Here is a 27,255-nt window from a genome sequence, read left to right as displayed (position 1 = left end):
GTGGGGGATACTTAGATCCAGGATCCCCCATTGCTGTGCATGTACCCGAAGATGGGCTGCCAGGGGTTCGATTGCTATGGCGAAGAATAGTGGCGACAATGGACATCCTCGTCTAGTATTGTGGCAGAATGGGAAACTCTCAAAGATAACTCGTCCTGTTTTTACGCAGGCTTTGGGATTAGAGTACATAATACTAATTCAGTCCATGAAACCTGCGCCAAAACCCATGTGTCACAATGTCTCTTTTAAAAAGGACCATCGTAGAGTGTCAAAGGCCTTTTCAATGTCTAATGACACAGCTACTCCTTCGTGCTCCTCACTACGTGTTCCGTTCAGTAGGTGTAGGAGCCTTCTGATATTCAGGAAGGTGTTCCGTCCCGGGATAAAGCCCTTTTGGTCTTCATGAATCAAGTGGCCAATCAGAGGGAGTAAGCAATGGGCTAGCACTTTGCCCAGTAACTTCCAGTCTAAGTTAAGCAGCGAGAGGGGTCTGTATGAGCGAACATCTTGCGGATCACGGCCTGGTTTAGGTAGAACCACTATGAGCGCCTCACGTTGAAAGTCTGTGAGACTATCCCCCTGTTTTGCGTTGTGCAACACTCCCAAGAGTGGCCGAGCTAGGTGAGCAGAGAAAGCAGAGTAGTACTCGCTGGAAGTCCATCAGTTCCAGGCGCTTTGTTGTGGGCTAGTTGGCGCAGTGCCGTCCGGGTCTCTTCTATGTCAAAGGGCTCATCGAGCTCCATCTTTTCTAGGGGGATAAGTTGGATCAAAGGAAAATTAGTGAAGAAGTTCTCTGATTGAGTCACAGTGGGTTCAGGCCCGTCTGCATATAGTATACGATAATAGTCCCGAAAGGCATCATTGATCACTGTATCCTCCGTCGGTGCATGACCACTACTCCAGACTCCAATCTGATGGCCCCTATGGGGGTATGGCATTGGTCGCCATGAGTCAGCCATGCCAACAGCCTGCTAGATCAATCTCCCTCTGAATGCAGTCTAGTGAGATAGGCCCTCATTACGACCCTGGTGGTTGGTGGTAAAGTGACGGTAATACCGCCAAATTATGACCATGGAGGAAAGATCTCCGAAAGACAGCCAATGTACCACACCGACCGCCAGGGCGGAAACAACAGCCACCGTGGCAGTAGCCACCTACAGCCAGGCGGAAGTCAAAATTTCACTCACCATATTACAACAAACCAAACCGCCACCTTTTCCGGGGCGGTACCAACGACATCAAAAGCCTGGCAAAAACAGACCCCAGAAGTGAAAGGACTCACCTTTGGAGACACAGGGAAGAACCACGCTGCCATGTTTTTCCGATGATATTCTACATTCTGCTCCACCACAAACACCAACACCGGCAAAGACGACGACGTTGAGTACAGCCGCCTATCACACAATGCAGGGGGGGAGGAAAACGACACTGACACACACATGCACCATACACAGCCCCCCCCACACACACACATACCATACACACAACCAGCTGCTCAAGAAAACAAGTTAATCCCCCTAAATCGGCTGAATAATGCAAGGACAAAAAGAATTTACCAAAGTGAATGTAATAGGATCAACAGAGTATAAATTAAAATAAAAATTGTAGGCAATGTAACAGATATATACAAATGTACAGAATAAGGGGCACAGCCCAGTCCTCATTTTGCGTGGCCCACATGGCCACAGGCCAAATTCCAAGGCCCCGCTTGTCACCTGCATCAACACTGAGAGAACACTGCAGGGGCATCTGTTGGTAAATAGGCAGGCACCTCATGGGGATGGGGGGCACCTCAGCCGGGAGCTGAAACAAGACCACTTGTTCTGGAAGGGGCAACATGCCCTGTGCTGCGTCCTGGGGAGTGATGGGCCACAGTCTTTCGGGTGGGTGTCTTGCCCACTGGTTCTGGAGGGGGCAACATGCACTGTGCTTGATCCTGGGGAGTGCAAGGCCACAGTCTTTCGAGTAGGTGTCTTGCCCACTGGTTCTGAAGGGGGAAACATGCCCTGTGCTTGGATCTGCGGAGTGCAAGGCCACAGTCTCTTGAGTGGGTGTCTTGCCCACTAGATCTGGAGGAGGCACCATGCCCTGTGCTTGGTCCTGGGGAGTGCAAGGCCACAGTCTCTCGAGTGGGTGTCTTGCCTACTGGTTCTGAAGGGGGCAACATGCCCTGTGCTTCGTCTTGGGGAGTGCAAGGCAACAGTCTCTCGAGTGAGTGTCTTGCTCACTGGTTCTAGAGGGGACAACATGCCCTGTGCTTGGTCCTGGGGAGTGCAAGACCACAGTCTCTTGAGTGGGTGTCTTGCCCACTGGTTCTGGAGAGAGCAACATGCCCTGTGCTAGGTCTTGGGGAGTGCAAGGCCACAGTCACTGGAGTGGGTGTCTTGCCCACTGGTTTTGGAGTGGCCAGGCCGCACAGCAGCTCATGGATTCAGGTTTACATTTCATCCGCTGGCAGTAACAGCTGCACTGTGTTGGTGGTGGGAGGCTCGGGCACATCCCCAGCACCCTCGGATGGATGTCCTGTGGTGGTGCTGCTGGTGGGGGGAGGCTCCTGCACATCCCCTACACCCTCGGATGGATGCACAACCATGCCTGCTGTGGGGGCTCCATCATAGCAGCTGGCCCAGGCTCCTTGCCCTTTTTGCCTGATGGTGCAGGCTTCTTGCCCTTCCTGCCTGCTAGTGCAGGATCCTTGGCCTTTCGGGTAGAAGGAGCAGGCTCCGTGCCCTTCTTGGCTGCTGGTGCAGGCTCCTTCCCTTTCAGTAAATGTGGCCTGGATTCCTTTCCACAAGTGGTTGCAGATTGAACTGGGCCCGTGGACTGTGTGGCTGAGGTGCTTGGCTGGGTTCGTGATACCCTGGCCATATGTGCAGGACGCGGAGGAGGGGTAGGAAAGAGGTCAATGGTGGATAGGAACAGTTTTTTAGGGACATTGGGGCTGGAAGAGGGAGAAGGAATGGGAGTGGAGGATGGGGGAGTGGTTTTTGCAGGTGTCTGTCTGCTGGATTTGGGTGCAGGTGCATGGGCTGAATGCTGTTGTGAGGCGGATGGCTGTTGGGTGTCTGAGTGCTTGCGTTTGTGTACTTTAGGAGGCGGGGACAGACAGTGGGAGAGGACACAGAGGAAGTATGCATGGATGTTGTGGAGGTGTCTGCAAGTGAGGTGTGTGTTCTGCTTGGTGTGGTGATGATGCTGGTAGTGGATGATGATGTAGTGCATGCAGGTGTGAGTGTGAACATAACTAGGTGGGAGGTGGAGGAGGAGGAGGAAAAGGGGGAGACAGTGGAAATAGTGGATGTTGTTGTGTCTGCAACTGGATGGTGTTTGTGTGAGTGCCTGTGGGATGAAGTGTGGTGCTTTTGTTTGCCTGTCACACTCTTGGGTGTTGTCTTGTGTGCCTGCTCGTCTGTATGTGTGCCTGGGACGGGTTGGGGTTGAGAAGAATGGGACTGGGAAGTGGAAGTTGAAGGGGGTACGGTAGAAACAGGGACAATGGCTGCCATCAGAGAGGAGGCCAGAGCCTGAATCGATCTCTGTTGGGCCACCAATCCAGTGTGAATGCCCTCCAGGAATGCATTAGATTGTTGCGTCTGGGCTGCCAGCCCCTGAATGGCATTCACAATAGTTGACTGCCCTACAGAGATGGATCTCAGGAGGTCAATAGCCTCCTCACTCAGGGCAGCAGGGCTCACTGGGGCAGGGCCTGAGGTGCCTGGGGCGAAGGAGATGCCCACTCTCCTGAGTGAACAGGCACATGCAACTCGCTGAGGGGCTGCTGGGAGGGCGGTGCTGGTATGGGGGTGGCAGCTGTACCTGTAGCTGGGGTAGTCACAAAAGTGTCCGCCACCACTAGGGAGCTTCCATCGGAGGAGGTATCTGTGTCTGAAGTGTCCCCTCCAGTCTCTGCCGTGGTGCTCCCCTCGCCCTCCGTCCCACTGGTGCCCTCAACGTCGGTGGACTCTGCCTCCTGGGTCTTATGTGATGCAGCTCCCTCGTTGCCAGTGCCTCTGCTCCTCCGCCAGATGATGCTAATACACATAAGGACAGGATGACAAAACAAGAAAGGGGGGGGGTAGAGACAAAGGATACACTGGGTCAATGGCTGCACCAACACCATCTTTGGCGTACACAGCACCCTCACACACGGGGAACAGGCCTACGCACTATGCATTGAACTACCAGTGATACTGCTAGCCACAAAGGCATGGGGAGGAGCACACACCGCCAAATGCAGCACACCTGGGACCCACGCAGCCCTGACCAGTAGTGGATGCCTACGAGCGAGGTAGCAGGGTTTTCCCTTCAGAACCCTAGCCACCAGGGGACCTATACTACAATGTCAGGCCTGGCATAGGGGCACCCACTGGCACACATCCACCACCCGGATACCACCCTACCATGCGTAAGTTGTGATGATGGGCACTGTACTCACCCACTTGTGGCTGCTGTGATGCCCTCAAGCGCCCATCCAGCTCTGGAGAGGCCACTGCCAGTATGTGGGCCATCAGGGGGGCCAGGGTTCGACGGGCACCCCTTCCTCGCTGGAAGGCCATGCCCAGCTGGGCCTTCGCCATCTTCCGTGCCCACAGTCTCAGGTCCTCCCACTGTTTGCGACAGTGGTTGTCCCGCCTGCCATAGATCCCCAGGATCCGCACCTCCTTGGCGATGGCGCGCCATATACCCTTCTTTTGATGGGCACTGACCTGCAGAGTTAATACACACAGGGAAATACCATTAGACAATGTGTCCAGCCTGTTACACATATGGCCCACCATACCCGTTTCCATCACATAGCCCAGCACACAAACTGTACGCCGCCAAGGGGACATCCAGCTACCCACCGTACACGAGGCCTTCACACACACCACTCCATGCGTCCTTCCCACATGCATCGTGCCCACAGTGTACTCACCTGTTGGTCTGGAGGTCATTTAAAGCTCTCCGCACTGGGGTAGGACCCCATCCACCAGTCTCTCCAACTCTTCCGAAGTGAAGGCTGGGGCCCTTTCCCAAGTCACACGGGCCATGGTAGGTTCCAGACACAGGTCACAGCAGCACATGCAGTGTAGGTCCTCTCCTATGGAAGGTCAGGTAGCAACTGAGGAATCAGATAGAAAATGGCAGTCACGTCTGCAGTGGTGCACACCGTCACCGCCGCTGTAGATCACCATTGGCCACTGTAACCCATATGGCCCAATGTTAACCAATGAGGAGTTGCACAGCAGTTCCTGACCACCTCCCTCAACGGCACACAACGTCAGCGGAATTAACTCACTTCCACCTGTCCCTCCACACAGGACAGGCGGACACCATTTCAGGCGGGGGTGGGCAGGCCTCTGGAATAATGCTGCATCACAAAATATATTGGCACATACTGGACAAATCACACTGACCCACTGTAGGAAAGTACCATCTTGCCTGCCATGTTACCCCCTTTTTTACTGTATATATGTTTGTTTTTGCCTGTGTCACTGGGATCCTGCTAGCCAGGACCCCAGTGCTCATAAAGTGTGCCCTGTATGTGTTCCCTGTGTGGTGCCTAACTGTATCACTGAGGCTCTGCTAACCAGAACCTCAGTGTGTATGCTCTCTCTGCTTTTAGAATTGTCACTGCAGGCTAGTAACTAATTTTACCAATTCTGATTGGCACACTAGAACACCCTTATAATTCCCTAGTATATGGTACCTAGGTACCCAGGGTATTGGGGTTCCAGGAGATCCCTATGGGCTGCAGCATTTTTTTTGCCACCCATAGGAAGCTCAGACAATTCTTACACAGGACTGCCACTGCAGCCTGAGTGAAATAACGTCCACGTTATTTCACAGCCATTTTACACTGCACTTAAGTAACTTATAAGTCACCTATATGTATAACCTTCACTTAGTGAAGGTTAGGTGCAAAGTTACTTAGTGTGAGAGCACCCTGGCACTAGCCAAGGTGCCCCCACATTGTTCAGTGCAAATTCCCCTTTGTGAGTGTGGGGACACCATTACATGTGTGCACTACATATAGGTCAATACCTATATGTAGCATCACCATGGTAACTCCGAACATGGCCATGTAGCATGTCTAGGATCATGGAATTGTCACCCCAATACCATTCTGGTATTGGGGGTGACAATTCCATGGAACCCCAGGTCTCCAGGATAGAGCCCGGGTACTGCCAAACTAACTTTCCGGGGTTTTCTCTGCAGCTATCACTGCTGCCAACCCTCAGACAGGTTTCTGACCCCCCCAACCCCCCCCAGGGGCCTGGGCAGCCCAGTCCCAGGAAGGCAGAACAAAGGATTTCCTCTGAGAGAGGGTGTTACACCCTCTCCCTTTGGAAATAGGTGTGAAGGGCCTGGGAGGAGTATCCTCTCCTGGCCTCTGGAAATGCTTTGAAGGGCACAGATGGTGCCCTCCTTGCATAAGCCAGTCTACACCGGTTCAGGGATCCCCCCAGCCCTGCTCTGGCGCGAAGCCGGACAAAGGAAATGGGAGTGACCACTCCACTGACCAGCACCTCCCAGGGGAGGTGCCAAGAGCTCTTCCAGTGTGTCCCAGACCTCTGCCATCTTGGATGCAGAGGTGTGAGGGCACAATGGACAGCTCCGAGTGGCCAGTGTCAGCAGGTGACGTCAGAGACCCCTCCTGATAGGTGCTTACCTTTCTCTGTAGCCAATCCTCCTCTGAGGGCTATTTAGGGTCTCTCCTGTGGGTATCTCACCAGATAACGAACGCAAGAGCTCACCAGAGTTCCTCTGCACTTCCCTCTTCGACTTCTGCCATGGATCGACTGCTGACTGTTCCAGGACGCCTGCAAAACCGCAACAAAGTAGCAAGAAGACTACCAGCAACATTGTAGCGCCTCATCCTTCCGGCTTTCTCGACTGTTTCCTCGTGGTGTATGTTCTGAGGGCTGTCTGCCTTCAATCTGCACTGGAAGCCAAAAAGAAATCTCCTGTGGGTCGACGGAATCTTCCCCCTGTCAACAGAGGCACCAAACGTCTGCATCACCGGTCCTCTGGGTCCCATCTCATCTTGACGAGCGTGGTCCCTGGAACACAGGAGCTGGATCCAAGTGTCCCCGACAGTCCAGTGGCCCTTCTGTCCAAATTTGATGGAGGTAAGTCCTTGCCTCCCCACGCCAGACAGTAATCCTGTGTACTGCGTGAACTGCAGCTGCTAGGGCTTCTGTGCACTTTTGCAAGACTTCCTTCGTGCACAGCCTAGCCCAGGTCCCCAGCACTCCGTCCTGCATTGCCCAACTCACTGAGTTGGACTCCGACTTCATCGGACTTTTGTTGTGCTGAGTCGACCGTCGTGCTCAGATCTTCTGAACGCCTGTTCCGGTGCTTCTGCGGGTGCGGCCTGCTTCTGCATGAGCTCTCCGTGTTGCTGAGCCCCCGTCTGTCTCCTCCTCCAAGGGGTGACCTCCTGGTCCTTCCTGGGCCCTGGCAGCACCCAAAACCTTCAACCGTGACTCTTGCAGCTAGCAAGGCTTGCTTGCGGTCTTTCTGCGTGGAAACAACTCTGCATCCTCCAGCACGCCGTGGGACATCTTCTGACCAAAGGAGAAGTTCCTGGCACCTTCCGTTGTTGCAGAATCTTCGGCTTCTTCCACCTGGAGGCAGCCCTTTTGCACCTTCATCCGGGGTTTAGAGGGCTCCTGCCCCCCCTCGACACTTGCGTGACTCTTGGACTTGGTCCCCTTCCTTTACAGGTCCTCAGGTCCAGGAATCCGTCTTCAGTGCTTTGCAGTCAGTTGTTGTCCTTGCAGAATCCCCTATCTCGACTTTACTGTCTTTCTGGGGTAGTAGGGTAACGTTACTACTACTTTTCAGGGTCTTGGGGTGGGGTAGCTTGGACACCCTTTGTACTTTCTTACACTTCTAGCGACCCTCTACACACTACACTAGGTCTGGGGTCCATTTGTGGTTCGCATTCCAGTTTTGGGGTTTGTGTTGCCCCTAGGCCTATTGTCTCCTATTGCATTCTATTGTGTTCTACAGTGTTTGCACTACTTTTCTAACTGTTTACCTACCTGATTTTGGTTGTGTGTGTATATTTTGTGTATATTACTTACCTCCTAAGTGAGGGTATTCTCTGAGACACTTTTGGCATATTGTCACTAAAATAAAGTACCTTTATTTTTAGTAACTCTGAGTATTGTGTTTTCTTATGATATTGTGCTAAGTGATATAATTGGTATAGTATGAGCATTGCATGTCTCCTAGTTCAGCCTAAGCTGCTCTGCTATAGCTACCTCTATCAGCCTAAGCTGCTAGAACACCTCTAATCTACTAATAAGGGATAACTGGACCTGGCACAATGTGTAAGTACCACAAGGTACCCACTATAAGCCAGGCCAGCCTCCTACACCCATTACATGTTTACAGAATGCAAACTACTGTTGTAACTCTATTATTCAGGTTGTGACCGGCTCCTCTCTCTTTTGTCCCTTAGATTCCTACTGCTGCGGATGAATAGGAGATGGAGACATACCCAGTGTACAGACCCCTGGTGGACTTGGCAACACTGGAGGACAGGCACATTATCCTCACCTATAGACTTGACAGGGCCACAATCACGGAGCTTTGTGCCCAATTGGAGCCTGACCTGACATCTGCTATCCGTCACCCCACTGGGATCTCCCCTCTGGTGCAAGTGCTATCAGTACCCCATTTCCTGGCAAATGGTTCTTTCCAAATGACAGTGGGCTTGGCAGCAGGAATGTCACAGCCAATGTTCTCAAACGTGCTGACAAGAGTGTTGTCTGCCCTGATAAAACACATGTGCAGCTACATTGTTTTCCCCCAGGTTGAGGATTTAGCAACAGTGAAGTCTGAGTTTTATGCAATGGGACATATCACCAACATAATTGGTGCGATTGATAAAACATATATTGCATTTGTCCCCCATTCTATAGAATGAACAGGTGTTCAGGAATTGTAAGAGTTTCCACTCCATGAATGTTCAGATGGTGTGCTTGGCGGACCAGTACATCTCCAATGTCAATGCTAGTATCCTGGGTCGGTGCATGATGCCTTTCTCCTGAGGAATAGCAGCATCCCAAATGTGATGGGCCAACTACAGAGTCACAGGGTGTGGCAGATAGGTGAGCCCTGGTTCCCACCCAGTATATGTTGGTGCATGGGTATGGTGTGGGCCATACAGGATAGTGTGTGGCTGAATGTTGTCCCTTAATATTTGCAGGTGACTCTGGGTACCCAACCCTATCATGGCTGCTGACCCCTGTAAGGAATGCCAGGACAAGGGCAAAAGAACGTTACAATGAGGCACATGGGCAAATCAGAAGGATCATTGAAAGGACCTTGGCCTCCTGAAGGCCAGGTTCTGGTGCCTCCATCTAACAGGTGGATCCCTGTGCTACTCACCCAAGAAGGTCTGCCAGATAGTAGTGGCATGCTGAATGTTGCATAACCTGTCCCTCAGACGCCATGTCCCTTTTCTGCAGGAGGAGAGTGGAGATGCCCGTGTGCCAGCAGTAGACCCTGTGTACAGTGAGGATGAGGAAGCAGAGGATGAGGACAACAGAACATCTGTGATCCGTCAATATTTCCAATGACATACAGGTAGGACAGTGTAACTTTACATTTCAATGACTTTGGTTGGAATCTGTGTGGCAATGGCATGCAGATATTTCCCAACTCTATGCCCACTTACTGTTCCCTCTGTCAATTCATTTTGCAGATGTTGGTGACCTGACATATACCCCTGATATGATCACTACAGTCAGCAACAGGGCATTAATCTATGCTCATTCTTTGTACAGTTAATTTGCAATGTTTGTACCTGTTTCAATAACTACATATTTGATATGCATGAATTATTCCAAATTGATTTTTTTTCAAAGGGTGTTTATTGAAGTGCTAACAAATAGGGGGGAAGTGCAATGTGATAGGGTTGATGATGGAGGAAAGTCCAGGGTATTGTTGTAGTCTGTTTGTAGCACAGGTGTAGTGTCCATGGGGACATAAGAAGGGGAGCAATGGCAGTTCATGGTGGACAGGGGGGACAATCAGGAGAGTCTCATTTCCTGGCGGGGGTCTTGGCAAGTGTCTCTGGCTTCTGACTGAATCGCAGGGAACATTTGCGGGGTGGTTCACCTTCTGCAGGGGGAGGGGCGCTGGTGGCGTGTGAGTCCTGTGGCGGGGCCTCCTGGCCACTAGCGGCAACGGAAGTGGAAGGCTGTTCAGATGTCTGGCTAGTGGCAGGGACCCGCTGGTGTGAGACTGCCTCCCTCATAATGTTGGCCATGTCTGCCAGCACCCCTGCAATGGAGATTAGGGTGTTGATGATGGCCTACAAGTCCTCCCTGATCCCCTGGTACTGTCCCTCCTGCAGCTGCCTGTTCTCCTGCACGTTGTCCAGGATCTGGCCCATCATGTCCTGGGAATGTTGGTACGCTCTCAGGATCTCGAAGAGTGCATCCTGGAGAGTCGGTTCCCTGGGCCTGTCCTCCAGCTGGCGCACAGCAGTCCTCCCAGTGTCCCTTGTGGCCTATGCCTCTGTCCCCTGAACCGTGTGCCAACTGCCACTGACCCCAGGTCCCTGATTGTCTTGTGTGTGAGGTGTGGCCAGGGGTCCCTGTAGAGGTGGACACACTGCTGATTGACGTGTCCTGGGGACAGAGGTGTGGGCACACTGGGTAGGTGCTGTGGTGGTGTTTTCTGAGGCTCTGTTGTGGTGTGTGGTGTGTGGTTGGGCCTGGGTAACCAGCTGCCTAGTGGTCCCTGGTGTGCCAGGTAGGACATCCAGATCCTAAAGACCAGAGTTGCTGTCATCACTGTGGGCTTCTTCTGTTGGGGGACTGGATAGTGCTGGCACCTCCTCTCCGGTGACATTGGCTGGGGTACCTGTGGGGATGTAAATGATGTGTTATGGTTTACGTGTCTGACAAATTGTACATCTGTGGCTTCTTTATGGTTGTATTTGCCCTGCCAGCTTTTACTTGTGTATGTTAGTGTATGGTGGGATTGTTGGTTCTCACTGGTGTGCCTGCTTTAGTGATGACTGTCCATGCAGGGCTATGAGGGGCTGTCCATGCACTGATACAGCATGCAGGGCTTGGCATTGGGATGAATGAGATGTGATGGTGGGGTGTGTGGAATGTAGTGGAGTGATGGGGGTGAGGGTATGTGATGGCATGCAGGTGGGGGGGGGGGGTGATAATAGTAGAGAGTTGACTTACCAGAGTCCAGTTCTCCTCTGACTCCGGCCCGGCCCTCATGATGCAGTATTGCCAAGACTTGCTCCTTCCATGCTGTGAGTTGTGGGGTAGGAGGTGGGGGTCCACCGCCAGTCCTCTGGATAGCGAGCTGGTGTCTTGCTGCTATGGAACGTACCTTCCCCTGTAGGTCGTTCCACCTCTTCCTGATGTCATCCCTAGTTCTAGGGTGCTGTCCCACACCGTTGATCCTGTCCACGATTCTCCGCCATAGCTCCATCTTCCTTGCTATTGATGTCTGCTGCACCTGTGCTCCAAATAGCTGTGGCTCTACCCTGACGATTTCCTCCACCATGACCCTTAGCTCCTCCTCTGTGATACGGGGGTGTCTTTGTGGTGCCATGGGGGTTCTGTGAGGTGTGTTGGTGAGGGTGTGTTGGGTGATGTGGTTGGGTGTGAGATGTGGAGTGCGTGAGTGGTGTATAGGTGTGGTTAGTGTGTGGCTCTAGTTGTGTCAGTGGTCTTGGTGACTCTCTGGTGGCAATGGTTTGTAGTCATAAAGGTTTGTGGGTATTGAGGATGTGTGTTTTATAGTGGTGTGGGTGTGGTGTGTGTATGAGTGTCAGGTGTGTGTTGTTTGAATGGTCCAATATAGTGTTTTGTTTGTGGGTGTCCATTGTGAGCGCGGCAGTATGTACCGCCAATGGTTTACCACCGCTGAATGTCCGCTGTGGTGATTCGTGGGTCATAATGTGGTGGGTGTTGTTCTGTTGGCGTAATGGTGTGGGTTTTGCTACCGCCACTTTATCACTGACCTTTGTGCTGGTGGATGTGTGTGTGTGGCTGTATTCTGACGGATTCATAATATGGTGAATGGATTTCCACCGCAGTAAGTTGGCAGCCGTCAGTGTGGTGGTAAGTGAGATTTACCGCTAATGTCATAATGAGGGCCATAGTGTTGATAATAGCGTTGTCTACGTCCTTGTACCGCGCTCGTAATTCAAGGAGTGCGTCGGGGTCCTAGGTGCCTCGCACCACATCTCATTCCAAGTCCCGCAGGTTTGTCTCTAGTGCGGTCAGTTTCCGTGTCAAGATTCGCCAGGCTCCCCCTGTGGCTGAGAGGTAGTGCCCTTGCACAACCACTTTGGGGGCGTCCCACTCCACGGCTTGTGATGAAGCCATTTTCCTGTTATGCTCGAAGTACCCGATGATACAGTCAGCCAGTTCCTGGCGGAATGGTGGGTCGGTCAACATTACAGACCGCAATCGCCACACTGGTATGCTCGCGCGCGGTCTGTCCCATGGAAATCCAACCCTTAACGGACAATGGTCAGATAGTGTCCTGTCCAAACATTCCGCCTGCAAGACATTCTGAGCCAAATATATCGATCCTAGAATTAAGTCTATGCTAGTGTGCAGTCTATATACTGGGGAGTAGAAGGAGTATTCCCACTCCTGTGGGTATTATAAGTGCCATAGGTCATGTAGTCATCGGTCTGACATGAAGGAGATAAGCCCCTGTGCCGTGATTCTGGTGGGTGCACCAGGTTGGGGGTGTGGGGATGGGTTGAGGGGAACACCTATCCATTTCCACATCCTGGACAAAATTCAAATCACCACCCCGCATGCAAGGGACAGAGGGATCCTGAAAGAGTGTTGGTGTGATGCACGTCAGGAATTCTTTGTGTTTCCAGTTGGAAGCGCATATTCTGGCCAGTGCCAGGAGCACCCCATCCAATAAGCCTTCTGCAAATACGCAGCTGCCCTCTTTATTTATGGTGAGGCCTCCGCAGTATAAGGGACCTCGGGGGCCACCCAGATCACTACCCCCCTGGCGAACGCCGACACCGTTGTGCCGTAGACTTGGCCTCTCCATTTAGTTTTGAGGTTCTGCAAGTTCCCCAGCAGGGAGGTGCGTCTCCTGGAGTATCGCTATTTGTGTATTGTGTTGCTTCAAGAAGGTGAGTACCTGCTGATGCTTGATGGATGTTGCCATACCCCTCACATTCCACGTTAATATATTATACTGTGTGGCTCCCATGTGTATATGGATGTATATATGGCCAGCATGTGCCTGGCGGTCACTTCCTGTTTCATCTCGAGGGGCATGACTCAAGCACAGATTTATTAATTTTAATTAGTGTTCCTCCGCTAATCACGTCGTGATTCAAATACTGTTTATCTTTCTTTAGTTCGAAGGTTTATGTATTGATTTTGTATTAAGTACTGAAATGTATTTGCCTGTTTTTATTTATTCACACCTTTTTTAAAGCCCATTTTTAGGGTTCAGTCTGCGAGTGTATGCGCTAGCGCATGCGTCTGGATTGCAACACTCTGCTGTGTTCAGTAAGGGGCTTGGAGCACGCCTGTTCTCATCATTTGTTGGTTTGCGTGGCACTGTTCTTTATATCCTCGTAGTTCGTCAAGGCATGCCTGGCATCATTTCCGTTTCTCTGTGTGAAGCAGGGATCAAGCACTAATTGATGCAACTCAATTAGTTTCTGTCCGCTGCTCCAGACGCAATTGAGATACTATTTGTTCTTTTTAACTTTTAGTGCCCTGCAGGCAGAAGGCTTGTGACTGGCAAAAACGTGGCCAGCAGGCACAACATTCCAAAGTTTTATTTTTTAAAGCTAACTTTCTGTTATTTTGCCACGCCCTTTTTTCTCAGTTTCTTCTCATGTTTTCTTTTGTTTTTGTTTGTGGGCGCTGTTGTCAAAAGATGACAACTTGTTTGAAATATGGGGGACCTATTGCATTGCAAATGCTTGTTACTTTGCTGCATTGATACTGGTACTGTCCAGTTGTGCTGTAAGCTGTGCAAATTCTCCTGCAACGTTCTTAAGCTCTGTGAATGCTCAGTTAGGTGGCATATAGCACTTTAATAATCATGCAATGCTTGCATTGACTGTAATCTCTGTACAATCTAAAGTGATATGTGGTTCTCCCCTCCACACAATTCTCATATACTGTACGCAACATCACAGATGCAACACTGGGGGAAAAGGGGCTTTACCATATTTTTGGTAATCTTTTTTAGGGTTCAGCCTGCCCAAGCAGCATGAGCTAGTGAATGCGCTCTTGCTTGCGAGACTTTTTTGTGTACCATAAGGGGTTTCCAGCCTGCCCATTGCTTACCACTTGTTGGCTTAAGCGTTGCTCTTCTTTGCTGCCTCCTAATTGGCGAGTGTGTGCCTTGGCATCACTTCCTGCTTCTTCCTTTGCACATGAGCCAAGTCCAGATTTATTCATCATAATTAGTGTCTGTAAGGAAATGCCTCCTTGGCATGGTTGCCCCCTGACTTTTTGCCTTTGCTGATGCTATGTTTACAATTGAAAGTGTGCTGAGGCCTGCTAACCAGGCCCCAGCACCAGTGTTCTTTCCCTAACCTGTACTTTTGTATCCACAATTGGCAGACCCTGGCATCCAGATAAGTCCCTTGTAACTGGTACTTCTAGTACCAAGGGCCCTGATGCCAAGGAAGGTCTCTAAGGGCTGCAGCATGTCTTATGCCACCCTGGAGACCTCTCACTCAGCACAGACACACTGCTTGCCAGCTTGTGTGTGCTAGTGAGGACAAAACGAGTAAGTCGACATGGCACTCCCCTCAGGGTGCCATGCCAGCCTCTCACTGCCTATGCAGTATAGGTAAGCCACCCCTCTAGCAGGCCTTACAGCCCTAAGGCAGGGTGCACTATACCATAGGTGAGGGTACCAGTGCATGAGCATGGTACCCCTACAGTGTCTAAACAAAACCTTAGACATTGTAAGTGCAGGGTAGCCATAAGAGTATATGGTCTGGGAGTTTGTCAAACACGAACTCCACAGCACCATAATGGCTACACTGAAAACTGGGAAGTTTGGTATCAAACTTCTCAGCACAATAAATGCACACTGATGCCAGTGTACATTTTATTGTAAAATACACCACCGAGGGCACCTTAGAGGTGCCCCCTGAAACTTAACCGACTATCTGTGTAGGCTGACTAGTTTTAGCAGCCTGCCACAAACCGAGACATGTTGCTGGCCCCATGGGGAGGGTGCCTTTGTCACTCTGAGGCCAGTAACAAAGCCTGCACTGGGTGGAGATGCTAACACCTCTCCCAGGCAGGAATTGTCACACCTGGCGGTGAGCCTCAAAGGCTCACCTCCTTTGTGCCAACCCAGCAGGACACTCCCGCTAGTGGAGTTGCCCGCCCCCTCCGGCCAGGCCCCACTTTTGGCGGCAAGGCCGGAGAAAATAATGAGAATAACAAGGAGGAGTCACTGGCCAGTCAGGACAGCCCCTAAGGTGTCCTGAGCTGAGGTGATTCTAACTTTTAGAAATCCTCCATCTTGCAGATGGAGGATTCCCCCAATAGGGTTAGGATTGTGACCCCCTCCCCTTGGGAGGAGGCACAAAGAGGGTGTACCCACCCTCAGGGCTAGTAGCCATTGGCTACTAACCCCCCAGACCTAAACACGCCCTTAAATTTAGTATTTAAGGGCTACCCTGAACCCTAGAAAATTAGATTCCTGCAACAAGAAGAAGGACTGCCCAGCTGAAAACCCCTGCAGCGGAAGACCAGAAGACGACAACTGCCTTGGCTCCAGAAACTCACCGGCCTGTCTCCTGCCTTCCAAAGATCCTGCTCCAGCGACGCCTTCCGAAGGGACCAGCGACCTCGACACCCTCTGAGGACTGCCCCTGCTTCGAAAAGACAAGAAACTCCCGAGGACAGCGGACCTGCTCCAAGAAAAGCTGCAACTTTGTTTCCAGCAGCTTTAAAGAACCCTGCAAGCTCCCCGCAAGAAGCGTGAGACTTGCAACACTGCACCCGGCGACCCCGACTCGACTGGTGGAGATCCGACGCCTCAGGAGGGACCCCAGGACTACTCTGATACTGTGAGTACCAAAACCTGTCCCCCCTGAGCCCCCACAGCGCCGCCTGCAGAGGGAATCCCGAGGCTTCCCCTGACCGCGACTCTTTGAACCTAAAGTCCCGACGCCTGGGAGAGACCCTGCACCCGCAGCCCCCAGGACCTGAAGGACCGGACTTTCACGGGAGAAGTGACCCCCAGGAGTCCCTCTCCCTTGCCCAAGTGGAGGTTTCCCCGAGGAATCCCCCCCTTGCCTGCCTGCAGCGCTGAAGAGATCCCGAGATCTCTCATAGACTAACATTGCGAACCCGACGCTTGTTTCTACACTGCACCCGGCCGCCCCCGCGCCGCTGAGGGTGAAATTTCTGTGTGGACTTGTGTCCCCCCCGGTGCCCTACAAAACCCCCCTGGTCTGCCCTCCGACGACGCGGGTACTTACCTGCAAGCAGACCGGAACCGGGGCACCCCCTTCTCTCCATTCTAGCCTATGTGTTTTGGGCACCACTTTGAACTCTGCACCTGACCGGCCCTGAGCTGCTGGTGTGGTGACTTTGGGGTTGCTCTGAACCCCCAACGGTGGGCTACCTTGGACCAAGAACTGAACCCTGTAAGCGTCTTACTTACCTGGTAAAACTAATCAAAACTTACCTCCCCTAGGAACTGTGAAAATTGCACTAAGTGTCCACTTTTAAAACAGCTATTTGTCAATAACTTGAAAAGTATACATGCAATTTTGATGATTTGAAGTTCCTAAAGTACTTACCTGCAATACCTTTCGAATGAGCTATTACATGTAGAATTTGAACCTGTGGTTCTTAAAATAAACTAAGAAAAGATATTTTTCTATATAAAAACCTATTGGCTGGATTTGTCTCTGAGTGTGTGTACCTCATTTATTGTCTATGTGTATGTACAACAAATGCTTAACACTACTCCTTGGATAAGCCTACTGCTCGACCACACTACCACAAAATAGAGCATTAGTATTATCTATTTTTACCACTATTTTACCTCTAAGGGGAACCCTTGGACTCTGTGCATGCTATTCCTTACTTTGAAATAGCACATACAGAGCCAACTTCCTACAGTGTCCCTCTGCTTATCACACCTTGATTCAGCTCCTGTTTCTTTTGTTTATCCCCTTCCTCATTTACCCGTTGTTCATGTTTCTTGCGTTGTTCATGTTCTTTTATTGTTGTTCACATTTCTTCATTCCCTCACCACCGGCCCGTTGTTTGTGTTTCTTTATAAGACCCACCCACCCGTTGTTCATGTTAATGTATCCTCTCCTCCTCCCCTTTTGGTGTTGCTTATTTTTATAACTGGGGTATGCATCTTCACCTTCTTCTCAACTCAACTTCTACAACTTTAAACATTATATTGGCAATGAGCTGCCAGTAAAACAGCTCAACCAGCCAACCTGAGTGTGCAGGGTGTTTGTTTTTAATTTAAAGTACACTTATTTTATGCAGTGGGTGTCTGTTGATCTCTCCATCTGTACGCACTCTGGTGTTAGTCAGGGATGTGGAATTCCTATTGCCTGATGCCTGGGACATATTGTTTGGGGTCAAGGGCAACAAATTTTCATGTTTGTTTTGTCCTTGGGACAAGTAGGCCCAACCCCCTGCAGCACAAACACTTTGGCTGCCAGTTTACAGAGAAGTGAATTGTCTGCAGTAGAGGTAATATGTGGGTCCTAAACTTAATGCTGCTTGAATTTGTATTCATGGTTCATTAATTAAAAGCCTTCATTATTAGGGTGAGCACTATAAATAAATGTTTTAAGGTCACACTTCACTACTGGCAGTGGCTACAGTAAAAAAACAAAAATAAAAGGGTACATACTTGTTTGAAAAGTTTAACAGTATGAGACTAAGTATAACGCTCCCAGAATGCTCTCTGATTAGATGCAAATGTTTGCAGCAGCTTGTAAGCAAGAGTGATTTTTTGCTTTAAAAATTCAATGTTCTGAAAAAAATGCAAGTAGGAAAAAAAGTTTCACTTCTATGAAAGATGCTATTTCTTTGAAGCGTCATGTAGTAAAATGTGTTGATGCATGCCAGTACTTCCAAAAAATATTCCTAATGGAAAGTCAGTGTAACCATTTTCAACAAGATTATAAGAAGCATAAAAATAAACAAGCACTGGAAGAGCCAACCGATCTGACATTTTTTGGGGGGGTTTTGTCAATGCACCATTTTTTTGAAATGGCTTTTTTAACAATTTATTGTTGTGGGGGCTGCCAGTCCCATACAATTGTAACAAACACTGGCAAAAAGAAAAAAAAGATTTTTGGTCTCAAAAAGCACCCATTGCCACTAGTGGCGTGACAAAGGCCCGCAGCCCCCTTCAGCCCCCTCCAGTTTTTATTACAAAACTGATTGCCACAGTGGTTCCTGGCATGGCACAAAACTACTTTGTGTGCCAATATGCTCATTGTGGAAGAGCAGAGTGCCATCACTCACATTAAAGCCAGCCAATAGATAGAGAAACAGATGTTTATTAAAAACAAAGGCCCAAGTTTAAGGATGGCCTTGCGCCATCTAACGCCACATTAGCGTCATTTTTCTGACATTAATGTGGCATTAGTTTGCCAAAAACACTGCACCATATCTACAAAGTGGCACCATGCATGCACTGACCATTTGTGCCACATTATGTATTTGCCATGCATAATGTGTGCAAAGGGGTGTCCTGGCACAAGGAAGCCCACAAACAACAGTGCAATGAAGTCTACAAGATTTCATTGTGCCATTTTTGGAGTCATTTTTTAACACCTGCTTAAAGCAAGCGCTAAAAGAACGCACCCTTTGGAATCAATAGGTCTCCTTGCAATTTGCTCCACTAGTGTCAGAAGCTTTGACGCTAGTGGAGCAAAGCGCCACAATAGCATAAAACATTTGACATTATTGTACCTAATTCCGCCATGGTGCGCATGGTATCTTAAATAGTAGTGTTAGGGAAGTGAAAGAAAAGTGGTGCTTTACGATGTGAAGCACCACTTTTCTTGAATCTGGGACAAAATGTTTTTGTTAACGCTAGACCTAATCAGGGACCCAATTCTTAAAGAACGTCACTAAAGTACACCCATGGTCTATGTCTTTGAATTAGTGGATTTAATGAATTCACAATAACTTACAGAAGTAGACCAGGAAATCGTGCTCCTAGAAAATATTTGTGAACTGTATTTTAGCATGAGCAAATATGCATGTGTAGATTTGTTCATGTGAAAATCTATTGAGTGTTTACAAGTTCACTTTCCCTCCAACCTCTTTTTTTTCCTCCAAACCTGGAAGAACTTCTACTTCTGCCCTGTCAGGAGTAAATTTCCAACCTTTCTCATTATGGGAAAAGATTAGAGAAGAGCTCGTGAAAATCCTTAAACATGCAAGTTAGTAGGTTTGCAGACTCAAAGGCGTTCCAGCTCTGGAACTATTGCTTACTGCTTCCTCCAGCCCCAGTGGGTGGCAAAATAAGGAAATTGCTATAGTAGGGATTGAAATTGCAAGTATTCAAAACCTACTATAAGTTGTAGCTCTGAGATAATCAGAGAGGCTATTTTCAGAGCTCTTACATAATGAGATTGCTGCCGTAATTTGTCGCCGCACTGCATGGCACCAAAGGGACAAGTAGATGTTTTTACAGGACAAGTAGATTTAAGAAGTAACCTGCCCCATGGACAAGTAGATATTTTAATAAATTCCACACCCATGGTTAGTAGTTAACTGAAGGGAAAGGTCTCTCTCTCTCTGCAATTCTCCAGTACTGGCTCTTGGCAAACAGCAGAGTGCATGAATACTTCAGGCCAGGATGCTCACATGTAACTTGTTATTTATGTTTTAAAGATATCCCTTCCATGGACACCATTCACCTGTTCTGAATCATTAGGTATTAGTGCGTGCTAAAAGTCTACAGGAGTTTATATTGCAGTTGTTGCCTAGTAACAAACCAATGCTTTCAGGGATCTGCGTCTCTGGTTTACTTCAAAAGATTTCCGTTGTTTAAAAAACAGGCGGTAATGATTGGTAAAAAGAAACCACGGTACTGGCCTACTTTCTGCCTAGTGACCATGGATGTCAATTTACTAAAATACCCGGGGCAGGGGTAGGGGAAGTGACATCAAATACTTATGACCTTCTCTTTCGCTCACACACATTCACACTCTCCCACATAAACACACTCTCACCTGCAAGCATGCACACAACATGTTCACTTTTACTTTTTCAACATTAACTTTTTCTTAGCTGTGCTGCACAGCACTGGTACTGGCGTATAGAAAGGCTAAAACTTATTGACAAAGCTAGTAAATACCAAAGGTGAGACCTATTGGCTTTGCAAATGCTTCTTTAAATTGTTTAGAATATGAAGTAGATGGTGCGCTAAAATGGCTTTGTTCTAAACATTTAAGCTAATTAGAGGCGAAAGCTGTTTAAAAAGTACATTACAGACAACATCAAGTGCACTGGGCTTGAGAAATATCTACAGCATCACAGTTTCTTTCTAAACATAGTCAATTCCTATCTGTGGATTCTTGAAATGAGTGCAGTTTGGGAGCAGGGAGATAAAATGCTGTCTTGTAGCAGGGTATGGCGGTCGGCCTTTGGCCTAGTGAAGTGGCCAATTGGACGCAGTTGAAAGGTCTCTCTATGCCTTTTGTAATTCACATCAATACAAAGACACAGCATTGAGGAAAAAGAGAAGGTTCCAAGCTTCTGCTACCTTACATACAAGTAATAACTATTGGCAAAGCCAATACGTCTCGGCAAACCAAGAGTTATTGGTGTTGTCAATGTCTTTTTTCGCCATATGTTATGCAGTGGAGTGGATGTATCTGGTGTGGAGATTAAATATGTGTAGTGTAAATATGTGGCAGAGTGGGATTATGTGCAGTGTAATTATGCCACATGTGTGGATTTACATGGAGTGGCCTTGTGTGCCATGGATGGCATTGAGTGGAGTGGACTTATATGGCATTATGTTGAATTATATTGAGTGGATTGCAATTATGTGATGTGGAGTGGAATTGTGTGGCATGGAATGGAGTTATGTGTAGTAGATCTATGTGGCACGGTGTGCAGTGGAATTATGTGGATAGTAATCGTGCGGTACTGAGTGTAGTGGAATTATGTGGAGTGGGATTGTGTGTCAGAGTAATTATGAGGCATGGCACTGTGTGTCGTGAAGTGACATGGAGCGGAGTGGAATTCTGTGGTGTAGTGAGGTGTTGAATTATGTGGCATGATGTGTAATCTTGTGGTGTGGATTGCATGTATGTGGGACGTATTGGAATTATGTGTTGTGGAGTGAAATTATGTGGTTTAGTTTAGAATTATGTTGTGTGGAGTGGAATTGTGTGGAGTTGATGGGAATTGTGTTGAGTGGATTTATGTGCATGGAGTGGAGTTTATTTGGAGACTTGCTACGTGGTGTGGATTTATGTGAAACTGAATTATGTGATGTGGAGTTAAATTATGTGGGGTGGAATGGTGTAATGTGAAGTGTAATTACGTTGTGTGGTGTGTGGAATTCTGTAGCATGGTGTGGAGTGGAATTATGTGACATGGTGCAGAGTTTAAATTTGTGGAGTGTAATAATGTGTTTTAGAGGTGGGTGGATATATGAGGAGTGTAAATATGTGGTGTGAGTGGAATTATGTAGCAAGGAGTGGAATTATACCACCTGGATTTGTGTATTGTGGAATTGTGTGACAGTTAATTATGTGATGTTTTGTTGAATTATGTGGAGTTGAAGCATGTGGTATGGAGTGGGGTTGAATTGTGTTTAGTGACATTGTGTGGCAAGGAGTGGAACTATGTGGTGGGGCCAGGGACGAGGGGACTGCTGGGAGAAGAAGAAATAGGGACACACAGAAGAGGATAGATACAAATGCAACAAGCGCCCCAGTGGCAAAATAAATACCATCAGCAATGTCAATATGTTTATCTGCCATCTGATAACTGCAAGCAAGCCAGGGGGATGGGCTGTGGGGTAACAGCCAAAGGTGCCGATTTTGGAGCTGGGGAATCTCCTGGCAATCAGAAACAGACTATCGCACTTTTTATTACCATTTATACTAGTCCATAAAACACGTTTAATGTTGAACTCTGCCTATGCACACTTAACAATAGAGACAACCTAGCGCTACTCCATCTCAGATGAACGAGAGCTGATTGTCACACAGCACCAACAGAGGGCATAACTCCTGTGATACAAGCAGCCTTCCACAAGCAAGGGGACTTTCGTTCCACTCGTTAATTACTCTCCACTTTACAACACCAAAATCGCACTCGAATCTGGGCCATACGAATACTACGTAGCCTTCTTCTCAAAGTTTTTTAGTCGATACTCTTCATTAGGCGTTCACACGTTTTACATTTTGTAATTTGAATATGTCGTGATATCAAATAAGCATATGTTTCCGTGCGCTTTGGCGTACTAAATGACAATCATTCAAGGACTCTAACTGTATTAATTGTTTTGTCTCAAAAACTAGAGTGTACCTAGATCAGCTTTTTTCATGCACCCTTGTGTGATATGAATACTACACCCATCACAACTGGTAGCAGGTGGCATAAGTGCCATTAAGAAAACGTGCCGGTTAGATGCCCTTAAAAGTTTTCCATTGATTAAATGATCACCGCCAGTGTAGACGGCAAAAGAGAAAGAGATACATTTGTTGTCAAACAACATACCATAACAATAAGCCTGCGTAAAGCGCACAAGCCTAAAAAAGTATTTGCACCATCATATTCGCTCATTGTAAAAGAGACACGGTGGTGATACCACCACATTTTACCTCCGCTGTTGGGCTTGATAAGTAACGAGTTTCCCAGAAGAGGATACGTAGGGCTAACACCTGGAATCCGCTTCATGGTGTTCCATTTCCTAATGTAGTCACGCAGCAGAGGCAGTGCGAAAAAAGAAAACAGAGCACACATCAGAGTGGCCCCAGCCGTCCACCACAGCGTCTGTGCGCCCCCGTCCAGCAACATTGTGAGTGGCGGCAGTCAGCTCTAAACATTCACGGCACCGAGCATACGGTGTGGAGGCAGGAAGGATGAGAGGTATATATGAGGGATCGCCGGAACTGCCAGGAATATGCCTTCCCGCCCCTTTTTACAGAGGGCTTTAAGAGTCAACCCTTGAGCTGGTTGGGAGCTATGTCTTTTCCGCATTCATAACTTGTGGGCGGGCACTAAGGGGCACGTTACAGGAGAGTACATTGGACTGGTAATCCGTGGCCTCAAGAACATCGGAAAATGCAGTGTGAGACTATCCCTGATTGGCCAATCCAAGGGCAAAACTGCAAAGTGATTGGCCCAAGGATTTCTTTGGATGCATAGAAGTGAAAGCAAAGTTGCTGCTGCAGTCTTGATCCGATTAGTTATTTTGTACACAGAGGCCGACTGATGTGTCCACACAGCACGTTTAAAAATAATATTGGTAACTACAACACGCTGTTGTAGCGATGAATGCCCAACGTGTTATTTTTGTTATATTATAAAGCGGAACTTGGCTGAAGAGTAACTGGGCGCTTTTACATGAAAACCAGACGTTACACATTTTTAGTTGTTTTGAGGCGCAGGGATGTTAAGTGACTTCTTTAGGATCACATGATTTTGTGTGAACGCCAGATTAGAACCTAGAGGTGGTGCGAGCCCTTGAAGGCTCGATTTAAATGCCAGGCTCGGCGTCCTCGAACTTAACACGAGCCGAGCTTGGGCCCTCCCCAATGATAAGGAAATTAACTTCCAGTCTCCAGTTGTGCCTTCACATCGTAGTATGCGTTAGGTTGCTATATTTACACCAGCAGCGCTATGTTAATTATTAGCCAGCAGCTCAATGGTGTTTGCTTCCATGGAAGCCTCCACTTGCCCAGAACTAGCGAAATTTTTACATAGACATGATCATTTTAATTGCCGTGAGCTAATTTTACCGAGATGGACTGATCTTTAGAACGGCAGGCTGATAACAATATTGCCCTTCATACAGTGCTTAATTTGTGCTGTGGCTTCCGGTGCGGAGCACTGGCACTTATTTTTGAGGATGAGAACCCACAAAAGTTATGTTTTGAAGAGAAAAATTCTCAATGCAGTCTCTTCAGTAGTCAAATAGCCATATAGTTCACAGCTTATTTTGTAGAGAATTTCTTTCTCAAAGGTGTAAGAAAAGACTTGACAAGTTGCAGACTGAGTACGGCCTTTATTCATTAGTTCCAAAGTATTCGGGAAAATTGAGTTGAAGATTGTGAACCGAAGAACAGCCGACACGTGTTTCGCCCTCTGTGGTGAGTCCACCTAGGGCTTCCTAAAGGCATTATAATGTAAAGCAGCACATCAAATGGAAAAACAGCACTCGTTGGCCGTATTCGCGTCTTAGTGTCGCGCCATTTTTCAATTCCAAAATGGCGCAACACTAAGACGCGAACACAGCCAACGAGTGCCGTTTTTCCATTTGAAAACAATCACCGGTATTTGGACCACATACACCACATACGACTTGATGTGCTGATTTATATGACAATGACCATATATAACATGATGTGCTGCTTTACATTATAATGCCTTGAGGAAGCCCTAGGTGGACTCACCATAGAGGGCGAAACACGTGTCGGCTGTTCTTCGATTCACAATCTTCAACTCAATGTTCCCGAATACTTTGGAATTAATGAATAAAGGCTGTACTCAGTCTGCAACTTGTCAAGTCTTTTCTTACAACTTTGAGAAAGAAATTCTCTACAAAATAAGCTATGAACTATATGGCTATTTGACTACTGAAGAGACTGCATTGAGAATTTTTATCTTCAAAACATAACTTTTGTGGGTTCTCATTCTCAACTAGTTCAGGACTTCTACTGTCTGAGGGGGAATCCAGTCTAGACCCTCTGTTTGAGTTCCCACCATCAAATTCTTCAACACCTATGGGGCATTTACACAGGAAGGGAATTTGGACCTTCGCTTTCCAGGGTTAAACAGTTATTTTTGAGGGCCAGCACTTATTTTTCGGCCTCAAGCATTTACTGCGAGCGAAAGACTCATGTGGAAAGAAGAAGGAAGAGAAAAACGAAACAGCATCACAAAGGGAGAAAGGAGAAAGCAGCAAGAGTGAGCTGAAGGGCCGGGAGTGGCCGTAAAAGGATTAAAGAGGCCTGAGATGGCTTCAGGATTACGCTGCCTTAGTATTCTGTGCTCGCACATTTAATTACAGCAGCCTCTTGTTTCAGAGGACAGCGTTTGGCACCTAAGCACTGCCTTTATATAGTCAAACCGCAAATTGCCTTTGATGGCTGTACATGCAAAGTCCATGCTGCATATTTTTTCAATGGATGCCTTCAGAAGAATGAAGGCTGAAGTAGCACAGCCGGTAAGGAAGTGTATGATTAGCCGCTTAATACCAATTTATGAAGCACATTTACCCTCCAAATTGTCTTAATACGATTCCAGGCCATGATTTTCCAGGACCCATGCAGATGTCTGAAACATGCGCCGAAAGTGGATGAAGTTAAAACGGTTATCATCATGCGCTGCTCCAGTTAGATGTGCAGCGTCTGTCTTAACAAATCGCCTTCATGGCCCAGGCTTAAAAGTCCAACTCTGGCATTGTGAGTGCAAAGTGAGAACAATATAGCCTTTGCTAAGATAGTAGTCTGGACACTTTCACTGGGGTGGCTTTTGTATTAGTTCACTGATCAGATGATCCCCTCCTCCCCTTCACCTGAACCACCTACTCCGTTGGTAAATTAAAGAGGAGGGGCGAGAGGGAGAAGGGAGCGAGAATGAGGTTAAGGGAGGGGTGGAACAATGGAGTTGTGCCTACAGGGATTGTAGTGGACACTGGAAGGTCAAATTGACTATTCTAACTCCAGAATTAGTATATTTGGGCAAAGAGCAATTTCACCCCAAACATTTTCAGGGGTTTATTTACTAATCTACCTCCAGCCCTGGAATATTTTATGGAAATGTGTAAATGCCCCAGTGTGTTTTTTTAGGAAGGGTTGGAAAGTAGTCATTTTGAATAGCAGAAAGTGGTGTCCCGAGTGCACAGCTGAGGGCAAAAAACTAGGAATTCCGAAAAAAGATCTGCACCCTGCTTTTAAGAGGGGCACTGGACAATTTGCAGCAACAAAAGCTACTATGAGTCCAGCCAGACACTGGAAAGAACACATGCTCAACCACACTAGGAAAGGCTACGTGCCTCTCGCTCAGGTGTTTCAGACCCTCAGAAACTTGCATTATTTGTGTTCTACTCTACTCACACCAGTTGATAATAAACTTTTCTTTTATTGTAGCATGGAATGCCTCAGGTGTCTGTTTCTGGCAGCTAAAAAGTAACTGATTTTCCTTCTTACCGATTCAACAGTACTGAGTTTGTTGACACTGGTAAGGTACAGAAAATAGAGTTGGCTTTACCAGCTGTTTCACTTTTGACTTGTAGATACCAACAGGTGTGAGCATGAATGCTTAGCTCACTAGGTTGTGTTGGTGATTAACGTCGGTGTCAAAGTAGGTGCTCTTTGAGTTTTTAATTAGCCCCTGCACCTCCACCCTCTCAGGTCCGGATCGTGAAAGCTGAAACACAAATACTCAGAAACAAACACTTTTTTTTAAATTTTCATCAGTCTTGGCGTCTTGGAGTCTTTGTACACCTATTTAGCACAGCATACAACTTTTCTGTTACAGGGAAAAAACACAGGTCTCATACTTATTTTTTTGGGCTGGCTCAGCTCGTACTTGGGCTCAAAGAGCCAAGCTGACTCCCTGGCTCGGCTCTTCCCACTAATTCTCGGACTTGCTCATCTATATTCGACACTAGTTCCTCAGTTCTGCGGCTCCAAGCGCTAGGCTACATTGCTTCTCTTATGCTAACAACCTTAATTTGAAACAGTTTTATCTCTTATTGTTTTTATAATGATTTTCAGGTATATTCTGTCAAGACCACTGTGTATCATTCTCTGTGTAGGGGGTCTAAAGAGAGTTAGTAGGTTGGGGTTGCAATGTTAGAGAATGTTGTCATTTGAAAGAAGAGGAGTTGACGAGGGCAGAAATAGGAGATCAATTGTATGGAGGCTGAGATGTATTTGTGATACTTAAATAAACAAACTTCCTCTTGATCTTTGGACATTCAACTTCTTTTCAACTAGCATGTATCTTAATATGCATTGTAAAGTGGGGAGGTGAACTTCCAAATTTCCCCTAGATGGTGGAGGGGCTAGGCTTT

The 27,255-nt window shown here is 47.9% G+C and overlaps 1 protein-coding gene across 1 annotated transcript in view; it reads right to left on the bottom strand.

Annotated features, from left to right (window-relative positions):
- CYP4V2 (cytochrome P450 family 4 subfamily V member 2) overlaps positions 1 to 23,304 on the bottom strand; it is a 286,243-nt gene extending 262,939 nt beyond the window's left edge. The window contains exon 1 of the mRNA XM_069200117.1: positions 22,835 to 23,304. Within this exon, the coding sequence (XP_069056218.1) occupies positions 22,835 to 23,030 (196 nt within the window). The 5' untranslated portion in view covers positions 23,031 to 23,304. The remainder of the gene's footprint in view (positions 1 to 22,834) is intronic.
- Positions 23,305 to 27,255: the final 3,951 nt, after the last annotated feature.

The sequence above is a fragment of the Pleurodeles waltl genome, chromosome 1_2, assembly GCF_031143425.1.
Source record: "Pleurodeles waltl isolate 20211129_DDA chromosome 1_2, aPleWal1.hap1.20221129, whole genome shotgun sequence".
In the NCBI taxonomy this organism is placed as follows: Eukaryota; Metazoa; Chordata; class Amphibia; order Caudata; family Salamandridae; genus Pleurodeles; species Pleurodeles waltl.
Note: the sequence above shows the minus strand (reverse complement) of the source record. Positions and strands in the feature narration are given on the sequence as shown.